This window comes from Motacilla alba, chromosome 4 (genome assembly GCF_015832195.1).
Source record: "Motacilla alba alba isolate MOTALB_02 chromosome 4, Motacilla_alba_V1.0_pri, whole genome shotgun sequence".
NCBI lineage: Eukaryota > Metazoa > Chordata > Aves > Passeriformes > Motacillidae > Motacilla > Motacilla alba.
The window spans coordinates 9,156,412-9,171,766 of record NC_052019.1 but is presented as its reverse complement, the minus strand read 5'-3'; the positions used below and the strand labels follow the sequence as shown (position 1 = coordinate 9,171,766).

The following is a 15,355-nucleotide window of genomic DNA, read 5'->3' as shown; positions in this document are numbered from 1 at the left end:
CAGTAACATGAATTAAAAGAAAAAATAAGCACAAATGTACAATGAAATCTGCAGTTCTTCCTTGAAGAAAAGGAATTGCCATCATAAGAATTCCACAACTACTTCCAACTTTATCCCTCTCTGCAGGGTTAGTTATTAAGCTGCAGTACCTTTTTTAATGACTAGATCATATTCTGAAGTTTAGAATTACAAGATAGTATAGGAAATACTTTTTTCTCCAAGGTTCACTGTTTCTCAGTGAAAACTGTCTGTGTCAAATGACACCTTTTCAAATATCCTTAATGTAATGCAAAAAACCAGAAGGAAAACTGAAGGGAATATACTTTTTCCTCCAAATCATTCAGAAATTGCTCATCTTTTGTGCTCAACCTTTAAATAAAATGCAATCATACTGGGAGAGAAATGACACTAGTAGAATTCAAGACAATAGTAATTTCAGAAAGTCACGAATAAATTATAATGGAGACAAGGCATTCATAACAAGAACTACAATTCTAAGTAATTGTTACTGAGTGCTCTTGCTGAAAGAGAAAGAGGATTTGAATTGCATGCAGAGGCAGCAAAATTCTTGTACTCTATGCAGACTACTAGAATATTCATTCACTAGGCACACAAAAAAACTCCTAAGGGGAAGCCTGACTCAACTGATATTGAACTGTTTGTTTTGAAACCTTGACAAAGGTGAGTCTGCAATTCTGTATTGCTGTCACTTGGATACTCTATTGATACACAGGCTATACACAAACAGCTTGCACTGCACCTATTTGCTTTTGAACACTTGGAATAACATTCCATCCCTCTTCTGTGAACAGCAATACTGAATAACATGGGACTGAAGAACAAGGAAAGGGTGGTCCTACTGATACTAATACTGTTCTGTAAACTGTGCCTATGATGACAAGATGCCAGACTTTGTTTATGCAAATTTACCATAAATCTCAGTTTTTAGCAAGTTCCTTATGTTTTCCGAAAAAAAGTTTTTGAAGCCTCTCAGCAAAGAAGCCTAAAGCAGAAACCTCTTTACATCTCCTAGAGAAAATCATTATAATTATATATTTTATTAAATATTCTATACTGCTGTACTGAAGAAAATAATCTTTTATGAAATGTACATTACCTCATTTTGCCAAGGGATTGAGACACAACCCGTCACAAATTTGGAATAGAAGTCATCATCTGTGGTATCCAGGTTCACTCCTTTCACTGTTGAGAACTGCTCAATGTCCAGGACATCTTTACAATAAACGGCACGTGGCTGCAGTACAATACAAGATTACCTCATTAAAGTTTTGGATCTGGGGACTTTTAGTTTGGTTTTATTTTCTCTAGATGAACAAAAGGGAGCAGAATGCAATTTTACATTTCACACTGCCGATCACCAAATTACATTATTCTATGGAACAGAAATACAAAAATGCTCTTCATAAGTCACTTGAGCAATTCTATCCATCCTGCAAGTAACAGAAAAGAAATACCAAAGCCAGAAACAGCTTGTCTGGATCTCAATGATTATCATAATTCACTTCTCTTCTGTCACCTTCCCTTCAACTCTGACGCATTTTCTTCAAATCTATTCCTCATTTCTTCTGCATCTGAGCAATGGAAGGGGACTTTTAAGGGTAAGAAATCAGCTACAAAGCTCCCTAGGGAAATACCACTATTGTAAAATGTTTTGTGATCTCAGATGAAACACCAAAAAACAATTAGTTATCATCAGTAGCTACAATGGCATTCTCCTACCAGGGTAACTAACTTTAAAGGTTTCTCTGGAGTTCATATGATTGCTAAGAGAATTATGACAGTTCTTGCCTTTTTAGATACTAATCAAATCTGTCTCACCTACTTACATCTGGCAAGAATGGAGGTTCTAACATGTTAGCTTCCAGCCTCTTGAAGTTGATGTTCTTGAAAATAGGATGTTGCTTTACAACAGCAGCTCCTCCTTCAGTGCAACCCAGTCGTTCCCCTGGATTTTTAGCAAGTAACTGCAGATACATGGAAAAAAAAAGCTGATCCATTATATAATCCCACAACTACAAAAAAAAAACCAACTACATGCAATGTTTATATAGCAGTTTGTTTTGCTACTTGGCCTCTTATTAAGTAAATTTATCATGTATCAACTGGAACTATAACTGGAAACCCAAACAACAACATTCTGGGAACAAAAATATTTTCAACAGACAAAAGAACCCCTGAAAGCACATGATTTGAAGATTATGCCCAAAGTTATATGAAAACATTTTAATTGATGCCATGTTGAGAAGACTTTACAGTACAGACTTTGCAGTAGGCTTTCCTTTCAGGAAACACAGACTTATATTTTTTCCAATGGGCTTAAGTAATGCACATATCTTGCATTAACTAGTACAGGAAACTTGTGAAGCTTTCTGCATAAATTTAAGAAGACAAGATAGAAAAAAAAATCCATTGTCTTGTAGATAATGTTTTAGATGAAGAAACTGGTGTACTACTCAGCCACTTGTTCCCAAGTTGTATCCAAGCTGAGCATGCTATTGCACTCCATCTATAATAACAAGTGGTCCAAGCAGTACTAGACCATTTCATTCATGTGCTGAATAATCGATTTATGCAGCTTTCCTTCATCTTGAAAAAAGTTCTGAATTCCTGAAGTTTGTTAACTGTACAGTTCATGAACAATCACAAACTTTCATGTGAACTAAAGAAAGGTTTAGGAAATCCAGTTCTAAAATATTTTCAAGATTTTAAAATAAAGTAGTTGGTCTCTTTAAAAGGATTAGAAATTTAATTTTCAAACCTCTATGTCTCTTCACCCACCATCCTGCAGATGGATTTTGCCTCCTCTGAAAACTTGTCTGAGTACGTTTCCTGGTCTTCCTTTACTCTCCGGTCAATCTCATCCCGTTTAACTCTTTCCTTATGCTTCCTGAATGGAGACTGTCCTTCAATCATTTCATAAATCAAACAGCCAAGACCCCACCAATCCGGACTGAATGTATACTTTTCGTTTTTGAGCACTTCTGGAGCTACAAAACAAAAACAAACACACACCCACATCATTTTACTTTAAATACACTAATTGTGCATATTGGAAAAACTCTCAGGTACTCTCTTTGGGCCCTGTGCAGACATGTTTGTGTGACTCCTCTGTACTTTGAAGAAACTTTAATTTCTACAGTGAGAACTCTGTTTATACTCAAGAGAAAAATTTTATTTCTTTAATGCTTATAAACCAGTATTCTTTAGAGAATGAAAAAAAAACCCAAAAAACCTGAGAATGAAGTTTTCCAAAGCATGGAAAGAAATGTATTGTCACAGTAATTTCTCTGTTTACCTGTGACCATAAATCTCTTTGAATCTCAGAAAAAAATTGGGTGCTTTCTTAAAGTTCTGCCTAAAGCTGGAATTTTCAGTTAAGTTTTCATGTTTATCAGTAGGCTTATAATTAAGTAACATCTACAAATGCATATTATAACCTTTCTTCTTCCCATAACATGTCTAGTAACTAATCCAGGTCCAATACGGTTCTTATATTCACAGAGGCAAATTTTCTGGTAAAATGTAACTAGCAAAGGATGCCTTACATACCCATGTAACCAACAGTCCCAACACGTCCTCGGACAGTTTCACCTTCTGGAATCTGCACAGCTAATCCAAGATCTGAAATCCTGATATGCCCTATTTATGTTAAAAAAATTATACATAGTCAGCTAATTAATGAAGTAAAAATAATGAAGTATTATCACTTTTGAAACAAAAAGTTTCCATTGCATACCTCATAAAAAACCCCACTGTGAAGTATCAAAACATTCATATAGCCCTAAGTTTATTTAACTTAACTTGAAAAGAGTGTTTTATTCAGCTCCTCCTTAAAAATGTGAAGAAAGAGAGGCACAGATACAATTGATTTTCTGAAGGTCATACAAAAATAATTTGCTCTTAAGCACTCTAATTCCTAGTTTTGGCATAGCTGTTCTTGGACAAATAGAAATGCTCATTTCAGATTCAGCATCTATGCATCAGGCACTTGTGGTTTTCCATTCTGTGTACTCACCACAAGCACTTAGCTTTCTGACTCCTTATTAAAACTTCAAAATTAACTTAATTTATTCCAAATGTGAGAAAACTGTAGCCTGTACTGAAAGAGTTTGTTTTCCTGTAATGAAGTACCCCAATAATGCCAAACGCAAGTACTTGGAATTGCTATCTCCACTCCCACCCCAAACCAAGGGCAGCCCAGTCAATAAGCTACTCAGAATTATTTGTATGGTAACGTGTCAGTTCAATTCTGGGATTTCCTCTTCTCATTAATCACTCCTAAGTGGATAACAGCTTCTACTGCACTTTATCAGCCAAACGTCTCAAGTTGATGACCTTCCCCTATCACACATGGCTTTTAGAGCTGTACCTCTAACACAGAAATCATCTTGGTTTGTCATCCACTGCTCAGTGGGGAACCAGTCCAAGCAGGGCAGTGGGAATAAATCCACCCCACTCTCCCTTACATTCCTATGGATATTCCCATTCTTTGTTGGATAGACTCGTGAACTGTTTCAAGCACATTCAAGACATTTCAAGGCAAGAATTGTATTCACATTTTAATGTAAAAACACATAAGGTACTTTCTTGATAAAAATGTAAAAGTCTGGACAGAAGAAAGGACAATCACATTTTCAATTCAGTTTTAAAACAATTTTGTAGAAAGATTTGTTGCCAAAATGGAAAAAATATCAAAACCCTCACTTATTTCTAATACTGGTTAGAAGGACAGGGATACTGTTGTTTACAGAAACACCACAGACTCACAGAATGATTCAGGCTGAAAAGTACTTCAGAAGGTCTCTAGTAAAACCTTCTGAGCAAGCAGGCCACCCAAGGTGTCCAAGGCTTTTAAATACTTATTTAGAAAGCCTCCAAGAGTGGACACTGCATCACCTCTCTGGGGAGCCCATTCCAATGCCCAATTAACATTCATGCATATATGCTGTGGCATTCAAAAAGCTCTGCAGCATCAGTATTAGTTTACAGCACATTAATTTCTTATGTACATGTGTTGGATAATCAGGGGATAGAGAGAGAGAGAGGAGAAAGTCAAGTACCACTGTATATACTGGTTGGGAATAAGGTAATGCTCTGGAGCAGCAAATGCTATTTTAAATACATTCAGATGCTCTTGTATTCCCTGACATCTGATGAACCCCTTCTCAAGTGCAAGATCTGAGCTCCTGAAGCGATTTTCTAATTAGCCTCCTGTGCTCTCTGGAACTACATCAAAATATCCCTGCCAGAGAGGAAGCATTCTAGTGCAGTCCTGCAAGGCTACATTTTTCCTCAAAGAAACCTTCAGCTTTTCCAAGACATTGCTGGAGAGAAAAATTAAAGAATGCATTTGATGTCTAGCAAAGCTTTAGCTCTTGGAAAATAACTTCTCTTGAGCATCATCTTTTTTGAAATTTATCAGTCAGAACATGCTGACTTTAAAAAAATACTGTGCTAATGACTTCAAACACAGTTTTTCAACCAAAATGCTCAGCAGTTACAAGAACAAACTTGTAATATTAATCCACAGCTTAGAAGAGAATTCCTGCACATGTTCCACAGTCAATTCAAAAGATTCTGGTAATGACTTGCATACAAAGTCATTAAAGAGAATTAATTTGGCTTTTGACAAACAAAGATTACAAACAGTTCTTCATATTGTTTGTACTTCTTTGATTCCTTCCAGCCATATATGCATCAGGGACCATCATGGACCTCCTTTAGTCGAAATGTTAACACAGAAATACTTCAGATTTCTTCCTACTGTCTAAACATTCTGGTTTACTAAGTAAAATTATGCCCACCCCACCCATCTAAAAAATCATGTTTCCACAGCTGAAGACAAACAAAATAAATCCATATAAAAATTTTAGTGATATTAAATCAAGAGGAAGGGGGAAAATGAAGAGCAAAAAGGAAAAAGTAGCCATTTGAAGGTAGAAAATTCACCCTTCAAACATAATCATGGTCGACCTTCGAAGTTTTCCCCTGCTTTCTAAAAAGCAAGGCAGTATTTTCTTTGCTAAATTAAGATTCATCAATGAGATCTCTTTTATTATGAAGAAATCCCTTACATTTCTGGCTTGGTATTAATTAAAGGTATAATTCCTGATTTCAAAATTAATTTTTTAATTTTTACTTACCACAGTCATCAAGAAGTATATTCTCAGGCTTCAAGTCTCTACAAATTAAACAACAGAAATGTGAATTAAACAAAGACAAAACTATTAGCTCTCAAGTGCAACATATTCAACAGAAGACTTCTTGGTTCTGACTGAAGCAATTTTTCCAGTTCCACCTATAACCAAAAAAAAAATTGTGAAGTTGATGGCATATAATACAAATAGCTTAACCAGAGAACTAGATCCACTGTCCCTGAAGTCTTTAATCCTCTTTAATTTCCATTAACATGACTGTTTAATTTACATTAACAAAGGCAACACAACACTAAAAACCTGATATAAAGAACCAGCATTTACACCCAAATTTGTGTTCATAAGTGAAAAACATTTCTCCCAAGGAGTATCAGCTTTGCAACTCCCCAGTGGTAAAACACAAGTGTTTGCTGCAGTTTGATGCTGGCCCCTTGCTATATTTCACCCCAGGGCATCAGAATATCAACAGAGTAATAATCCCAAGACTAAGCACAGGCTTAATATCATTCATTCAAAGTCAATTTCTTTAACTTGGACATGCAACTTCTAAAGCTTCCTAGACATTTCATCTAGCTAAAATTCTTTGCAATAACTTTCTAGAAGTTTCCTATTACATTTCTTTAAACACCAAAGTTTCACAAACAACATTTTTAAACTATTAAATAATAGCAAGACTCAGGAAATACTAAAAGGGCAATAAATTCAGCATTGCAATTTTGCATCTTGTGCATTTTTACTTTGAGAACAAAAGAAAATATTGAATGGAATGTTTGAATTTTTCTCAGCTCAAGGAAAATCTGGGGAGTCATTGAAGCTGAATCAGAAGTTGTTCTAGGATTTATCCCCTAGCAGATTCTCAGATTCTCCTGAGAATATACATATATATATATATATATATATATATATATATAGGCATGAAAATTTGTATAAAATGTATAATGTACATTATTATTTATAATAGTGCACTATAGATAGTTTTAATATATGTTGTTAATTTTTAATGGTTATTTTTTATAAGTGTGTATTTGTGGTATGCATCAGTAAGTATGTGGACTGAGATGGTCTCTTAGATTTATTCCACCATAAATATAAGCCAGAAATAGACATGTAAAACCCAGTAGTTGGCTAAAGATTCAGTTATTTGAATCAGTTATTAAAAGCAATATGTATATATACACAGTTGTGACAAGAAGAAGAGACTGAATAACATAAATGAAAAAATTTTAGGAAGAATGACTCTGGAGTTGACATTCTAAATGAGAGACAACTGTTCACCAGGAAATCTAAGTAGGGTTTTTCCCCCCAAATATTGGTAAATTGATGTTTCATAATATGCATATTCATGGTAAAGATTCATTATCTTAGGAGATTAACTGTATATAAAAGTCATAAAGATGCTCTGCTTCTCATGCTTTTAAGTCTCAACAATCCCCATAATGTTAATAAATGGACATTAAATATAAGATTACAATAGCAGAGAAACCAGGAGAGATCAGAGGTAAAAAACCTGAAGAACACTATGATTTGACATAAGTGTTTGAAGGCTGTCTTGTAGGCAAACAGCTAACTAGTTGGGCCTAAACACAGGGCTGTGGTTTAGGGTCTTTTGTTTTGTTTGGTTTTTTTTTGTAGTTGTTGTTATTTTGTATTTTAAACATTTTGTTTTGTTTCCATTTGAACATGTAAAATGACCTACTTGTAGCTGATGAAATGTCTCACCCCTGCTTCCCTCCTATGTGTATGCCAAAACACTCTGTGTAAGATTGCAAGATTGGCCAAATTCTGTAGGGAACCACATCCAACCACCAGTATAAGCCTGATCCATGCTGGTTCTGCCACTTCCCACTCTGTGTGTCTGTGTGTGTGATGCTTTGTGTTACACAGCAGAAGTATAAAGAAAGCATTCTTGGTCCACCACTATGGTTTTTTTGCTTGTTCTTTAACATTAATGCATACCAGGGGTTAAATGATGGCTGTACAAAGAGAAAACAGAGCATTAAAACAATGCAATCCCAATTGAAATGCATAAAGCTTCTGATAGTTTCATTAATTCAAAGGCAATAACAATTTTATTGGAGGAATCTGAAACTAAAACTGAAAGAGCTTTTCACATGGGCTATGACTATCCTGTTCTGTTACCTTTGTGAGTGTAACATGCAATGCAGCCAGGGACTTCTAGAGCCTTCTGTGAACTACTTTAGAGTGAGCAGGAATACAATGCCATACTCCTAAAACTTATGGATTAAAATTATAAATTAACCTGCTTTGTAAATCATAGTTTAATTTCATTTTACAAATAAATCTTTAATCATCTTTATACTGTTTTAAAATATATCAAGCATCAAGACCTAAATCAACAGCAAGAAGACATAAGAGATATTCCTAGAGATAAGCCACGAAAAGGACAATGAAACAATTTTTTTTATTCTTTTCCTACAAAATTAAAATACAAACTTATTTTAGTAGGAAACAATTAACATGTTCAATGCTGAAGAGACGTGAAAAAGTACAAGTAACTGGAGATGACACTCACCTGTAAACAATTCTCTCCCTTTGCAAATCCTCCAGACCACAGCACAGTTCTGCAGCATAGAAAATAGCCCTTTCTTCATCAAAGCCAGGATTTCCCATGTTATATATGTGAAACTTCAGATCCCCTCCATTCATTATGGTTAATACTAAACACAGGGCATCTTTTGTCTCATATGTATAGGATAAACTAACCTAAAAATGGGCAGGGTGAGAACACAAGCATTAATCATTCATAAACCCCAAAACAATTCACACATCTTTTTTCCAATACAATCAACTTATGAATCCTTTTTCAAAGCAAAAAGAACGAAACATGCAAGTGGAAAATCACTCTTGCAGAGTACTGGAAGACACAAAGGAATTCAGACTAATTTGCCTGTGTACATAAACCATACAGCACAAAAGCTTAGTGGCAGATCTGTTTAGATACCCAGAAAACACAGTTATTGATGATGCCCCTCAGGTGCATGTTACCTGTATTACTCTTTGTCCAGACAGAATGAGCATATTCCTTATTTTATTAATATCTCAGGAATTATGCACTGCCAAACCATCTTCCTGAACTACGAGACTCAAAACTGCCCTAGAGGAACTCAAATTATTTTAAATCAAATATGTAGTTTCTATTCCTACCCCTGCCTCCCCACCAAGTAACTGCATATTTCCCTCATTTGGTACTTGCCAACAGTAAAGATTCAGTATAACTCCTTACAATCTTTCTTCTCACTGTATTGAAATGTGGAGTTGATAGGCAAGGACAAAGCACCACATTTTTGTCAGGTTTTAGGTAGAAGTTTTTTAAGTGCATTTAAAGTTTTAAAGTAGACTTGCGAATTAAAAAAAAAAAACCCTCTCCATTTAACTCAATGTAATATACCAAAAAATTTAACTGCTAAAGTTACAAATTCATTTTCAATAGAAAAAGCTATTGAAAAAGCTATGCAGATTATCATCTGGTAGAATCTTCAAAATTACCTAACTTGTACTAAGAGCAGTGGAATTCAAACATATACTTAGCTTACATTAGGTAAACTACCTAGGTAAAAAACATCAGTAGGTTTGGGGTTTTTTTTTACCCAGAAAAATGTATTTTAAATGCAGTACAAGTAAATAATTGTTTTAATTAGGTAAGAGATCAAACTCTTCCTTCAGAAGTGTAAATACAATACTAAATAATAAAACTAAATAAATACAGCAATCAGCTACTCAAGGCATAGATTCCTATTTGGTGGCTTTAACTGATGTGCCCAGCTATTTATGACTGTACTTGTGGCAGAGGCATGGCAAGTTATCTGCCCACTTCAAAACCATTACTGCAAATGCTAGACCTAGATCTTCTCTGTTGCATAAAAACCACCATTGGATAGCAAGAGGAAAATAACTCCTGCTCAATTTGATAAAGCAATTTCAAATTCAACTTGGATCAAATATTGATTTACAGTGTTTACATATGCTGAAAAAAATGTTACTCAAAAATAGAAGTTTCACTGTTTTAGTAATTTATGGATAAATTCAGGCACTCTCTGGATTCAGTTTTGATCAATTTAAGCCCAGAAGCCTTGTGCAAAAATAACATTAGCATATTTATTAAAATAACACAATTTACAATAGTATAAAATATTAATGTGTCTGGCCAGCAAGTTCTTCATTTTTCTTGTAGCTGGCAGTATTCTACAGTGGTTTTTTTAATACATAAAGCTTATCAGAAAATACATACATACATATTTTATAAACATATATTTATAAATAACTTTTACTATCCTCTGAAACAGCTACTTTAAAATCCTCTGAACAGCAATACAAAATTTATAAGAAAATGGATTTCAAACCAAAGCAAAATGTATTTGAAATTAACATTTAAATGACATTTCAATTAAAAAGTAAACATTACCTGGGGAAGGTTTTACTTGGTGTATCTATGAACATTTTAGCTTCTTTCACTGCTTAGTAATTAGAGCTACTAACAGACCATAATTTACATGTTTAGGTATTAAAACTAAGATTTCCATTATGTGGAAGTTCCATTAAAAAGTTAATTATTTCACATCCAAGATACCACTTTAAGCCTTGGTACACAGCAAAGCAATATAACCTGAATCAATACACTATTAAAATGTCATGTTTATCTTAAAATACATCAGCAACAGAGTAACAAATGCTATGAAAATACCTCAGGATTTAAAAACTCAACTATTAAACAGAGGACAAGGATTCAGTAGCATCAGCATGCTGAAACATTGCCTAATGTTCTGGGTGTCAGAAATAAAGCAGGTGGACCAAAAATAATCCTTGTGCACAGAACTATTCCCAATCACACATAAAATGTATTTATGATTGTATCAGTCATTCCTCTCATGCACTCCCTAAATCAATTTTAAATAGAGTTTTGTGCCCACAAGCTCCTGGAAGTGACAAATTAAGTAAACAAAACAAGATAAATTTCTGAAAATAGACTCAAAGTAGATACTTACTACAAACCTACTATTCACTTTTTCTAGAATCCTTTTTTCATTTAGAGCCATTGATTCTCCTTTCCTCTTCTTTATTCTCTTTTTTTCTAGCTTTTTGCAAGCATACATTTTTCCTGTTGCCCGTACTTGACAGGCACACACCTACAAAAAGAAGGACAGTGTGTCAAAGATGCTTGAGGCTTTTTAGAAATTTTATTTTAAAGAAGATTAAATTTCATTTTCTTTTCAAACTCTTTAATGCTGTCAGAAAATTATGGTCTGTAAGCATCAATACTGAGCCTTTGCTCGTGAAACAACTTTAAAGTTTCACAACAGCTCTAACAGAAGTACAGAAAGTGATTATACAGAGGCAAACACATTTCTTTCCGGGTTGAATAGTTTAGCAAAACTGTGAATTCTGTGTTAGTGAAACAAGTGATACAGTAACAGTGCTAAGTGTCCTAGTATGTGTTTAGGACAAACATTCACATCACAATCAAACAGGAGATACATTATGGCAATTTAGTAGCACACCTTCTACTTCCATATAGGGCTCTGGTTAAAATATGTACAGAGGCAGTTCAATAAATTGTAAACAAAATTATTTAAATCTATAGATTTTAAATTAGGTTAATGAATATTCTACATAATTAGCAAATTGCAATTAAATTCTCATTTCCAAATTAAATTTCTAAATAGAAGCAACTGTTGTCAGTCACTACAAGTTTTCTGCAGCTTTGTGCATGACCTACAATGCTTTAACACATTAAAACAGTTTGTATTGACAACAGCTTGCCAAGTGATGTGTCAAATGTAGATTGATAGAGACAAGAGTTAAACAGACTCCAGTTTTCCTTTTGATTCCTTAAGAACTGCCTTGCAGAAAGATACTTCTGTACTCACCTCTCCAAATCCACCTTTGCCTAGAACTCGGTAATGCCTAAACGTGTGTTTAGTTACTGGCTGCCTGATTAACAGAAAGAAACAATTACTGCAACAGGAATTACAAATGTTAGCAATCCCTCCCCACCCCGAGGTCTGTCTTCATTTTCTCCTTTCTGTTCTGACGTATTTCTGAACAGATGTTGCCTTAACCTCATGTAGAAGTACTATAATAAGCTGAATTTCAAATGGAAGGGGTGCTCTGCTAAGAAACGTGGGCTCCCTCATCTGGTCACCAGGCACTGCCGATAGCAGGAAGAAAAGCTGGTCAGGTCGGCCCTTTGCTGCCCACAGTTAGAGCCTTAGTGCTCTCAGCACAGGCCATTATCACCTCCTGCTGCCTCCCTTACTTGACTCGCTGACATGCAGACTGCATTGCAATGGGATCATGCTCACAATGTGGCATTTAAAAGGTAAGCCATTTCTGATTTCATTTTTTTTTTTACTAAAGAAAGAGTTGTGGCATGCAAGAGCAGTTCAAGAGCCAAATTGTTAGGGTATTGATGCAGAGGAGGAAGAACAGATAACTGGAGGCAGAGCTGTTGATCCCTCTATGCTAAAACTCTCCAAAATGTGTCAGAGCAGGGCTATTACAAGGTAGTGGGTTTTCCTGTGTTTGCTTTCAATGAGCATTCACTGTTACTGCAGCTTTGCTCTCAGGACAACAGTGGAGGTTCATTTAGTAGAAAATTTGAGTGATTTCCCTAGTTCTCTTCCTGGCTTTTGCAACCCATTCAGCAAAATAAAGATATTGGATAATTGGAATTTACAATAAAATCAGTGCTCAAGCACCTTAATGTTTGAATATGTGATCCCAATACCCAAGGGACTGAATTTGAATCAATCTGTAACAATTTCAGCCTTCTGAAAGAGTCTGGACACTCACCTAGTATTGATTTAAATGTACTAGATTCTGATACATGTATTAGAGGTAAATCTTGCTATCTTGTGATTACTAGATCTGTATCTGTACCACCCAAAAAAACTTAGTACTTATCCAATTACCCAGTGGGTTATAATACTAGATTAATCTGTTTATTAACCACTAATTAGACCAAGTTTGACACTAAAAGATGATAGTATTCCCAAGAAAGATTGGGATTCCACTGCACACTTGACAGCCAAACATTCCTGAATTTGCATTTACCCAATACCACTTAAAGACTTAAGATTTACCACTTAAAGGCTAAAGACAGTTCCATTGGAGTATTGGTTCTCCTGCTGTCCATCAACATCATCCTTTACATCGTGTCTTTCAGATCATAATTTCTTAGGCAGTCTCATTTAGCATTCAGCTCTACAGCATTTCCAGCATAAAAATCAAAATTTGCCACAAATCAAAGCTAAATTATAATGCAGTCATTATAAATAAACTTACTTTTCCAGCCATTTCCACTGTAAGAAACGGGAAAAATACACACTCTCCTGGTAAGCTTCAAAAGGTCTTTTGCTTAGATATTCATGGACAATTCTAGCAGGAAAATAAACAGAAAAATAAAATCCATCTTATTCTGAAAAAGGCTGTTGAAGCAGAAGGTGCTATCAATCTGTAGACATATATTTAAACATATAGATGAAGCTGTAGGCAGAAAAACACCACCAGTGTGCTCTACAATGGTTCTAACCTAAATGTTTCACAAAGTGAGTGCCTGTTACAGAAAACTGTTCCTGTCAAAACACTTGTGAAGGCCAAACTACTGCTACTTATAGGAGCTATACACTTTGACCTCTGCATTTTCATTGTCTTCAAGCCCACTTAAACATCAGCTTCTCACTGGCTTTTTAAGTATGTATGACCCTGCAAATCTGAACTCTGAAAGTGTCTACAGGGTTTCATGCATTCTTTGGAGACTGGTAAATAATTTTTTTTTTCTAGGATTTGAAATTGAAGTACTAAATGCCATATCCAAACCTTGAACACCAAGTACCTTAATAGAAACACACCAAGATGGAGGCGGGGAGGGAAACATGTCATTCAAACTGTAGTCGGGTATTTATTTGACAGAGGAAAGGGGATGACCTACATGAGACACTCCATTTGAGACATGTTTTATGAGGTGTTCTCACACAGCCCTTTCAATCTTATAATCTCAGCTTGTTACAAATCATGCTTATTTCTGTTGCCAGGGAGATGACCCAAGCAGTGACAAAACCTGTAGTCATCCTTCAGACATGATCAAGCATGCCTTGAAGAACCAGAAATATTAGAAACATAAAGGCTTTAGAAAGACATGTAACACTCATAAACATGTACCATCCCTCCAAGACAAACCTCCCCTGCAACTACTGTGTGAAATATCACTTCATGACCACAGAACAAAACCAAGTTGTACTGTTTTGTGTTAACTATCACAAGTGATCCTCTAATCAGCCATCTTAATAGCACATAAGTGTTGGCCTCAGTTAAACCTGTTTTCAAGAACCTTAAATGTCCAAAGTTGTTCAGAAACCTTTCAAGCTTCAACTTATAACTTCATATTTTTCTGAGTACCTTCATAATGGAAGAGAGTCTCTCAAAAAGTAAGAATACAGTAAAGAGAAATATCATTTATCTTACAGAATTCTTGGTGTTAGACAACAGTGTGATTTTATGCAGAAGCAGCATTAAAGAAAAAGCTCTGCAAAAGTCAAATATCTAAATCACATCTGAAGGAAACCTAGTCCTGTGATAAAACTGTTCCAAGTTTCTTACTTTACTCATTTCAGGTACTCAGTACTTCTGGGTATAAGAACTTCATATTTCATTTTCCTTAGAAATATACAAATTTCTCTTGTAATCCTCAAACTTAGCACTAGGCATTTTTAACTTACCTAGTACAGTCCATGAAAAGATCCTTAGAAGGGTTCTTTTCCAGTCTTGCTTTACATTCATTTACTGTTTCCTGAGGTATTTCTGGCAAGTGTGCTGCAGACTTAACATAATAAAAAGAAAGGAAAGCAACAACGAAAGCATGAAAATCAATAGAAAAACTCAAAGTTTTGTATTCAATGATAATTAAAATTTCTAACATGGTTAAAGGAAAGGAACAGTTTGACTAAAGAGAAAATCAAGAAAGTTGTATTTGAGTGAAATTTTTATTTATTTCCTGTTACAGAACAATGCATTGGAAGTTATTTCAGTTATTTACTATTTCAGTATCTGGGGGAATAAACTTGGCAATAAGTCAAATTTCTTTTTCTTTCCATAAGTCTACTACCAAAAAAGAAAGTAATCTCTTTGGCTTGGCAGGATGGAAAGAAGGAAAAAGAAACACA

General features: G+C 35.0%; 1 protein-coding gene across 3 annotated transcripts in view; it reads right to left on the bottom strand.

Annotated features, from left to right (window-relative positions):
• The window catches only part of GRK4 (G protein-coupled receptor kinase 4), a 38,791-nt gene that overhangs the window by 6,980 nt on the left and 16,456 nt on the right, over positions 1-15,355 (bottom strand). For 2 of the 3 annotated variants that reach the window (XM_038135070.1, XM_038135071.1), the window contains exons 5-14: positions 14,912-15,012; positions 13,479-13,571; positions 12,062-12,125; positions 11,180-11,320; positions 8,710-8,900; positions 6,165-6,202; positions 3,571-3,660; positions 2,800-3,008; positions 1,848-1,985; positions 1,118-1,255 (exon numbers count right to left, since the gene is read on the bottom strand). In XM_038135070.1, the coding sequence (XP_037990998.1) occupies positions 1,118-1,255; positions 1,848-1,985; positions 2,800-3,008; positions 3,571-3,660; positions 6,165-6,202; positions 8,710-8,900; positions 11,180-11,320; positions 12,062-12,125; positions 13,479-13,571; positions 14,912-15,012 (1,203 nt within the window). Of the gene's footprint in view, positions 1-1,117; positions 1,256-1,839; positions 1,986-2,799; positions 3,009-3,570; positions 3,661-6,164; positions 6,203-8,709; positions 8,901-11,179; positions 11,321-12,061; positions 12,126-13,478; positions 13,572-14,911; positions 15,013-15,355 lie in introns of all 3 variants that reach the window. The other variant, XR_005256723.1, reaches the window with a different exon arrangement.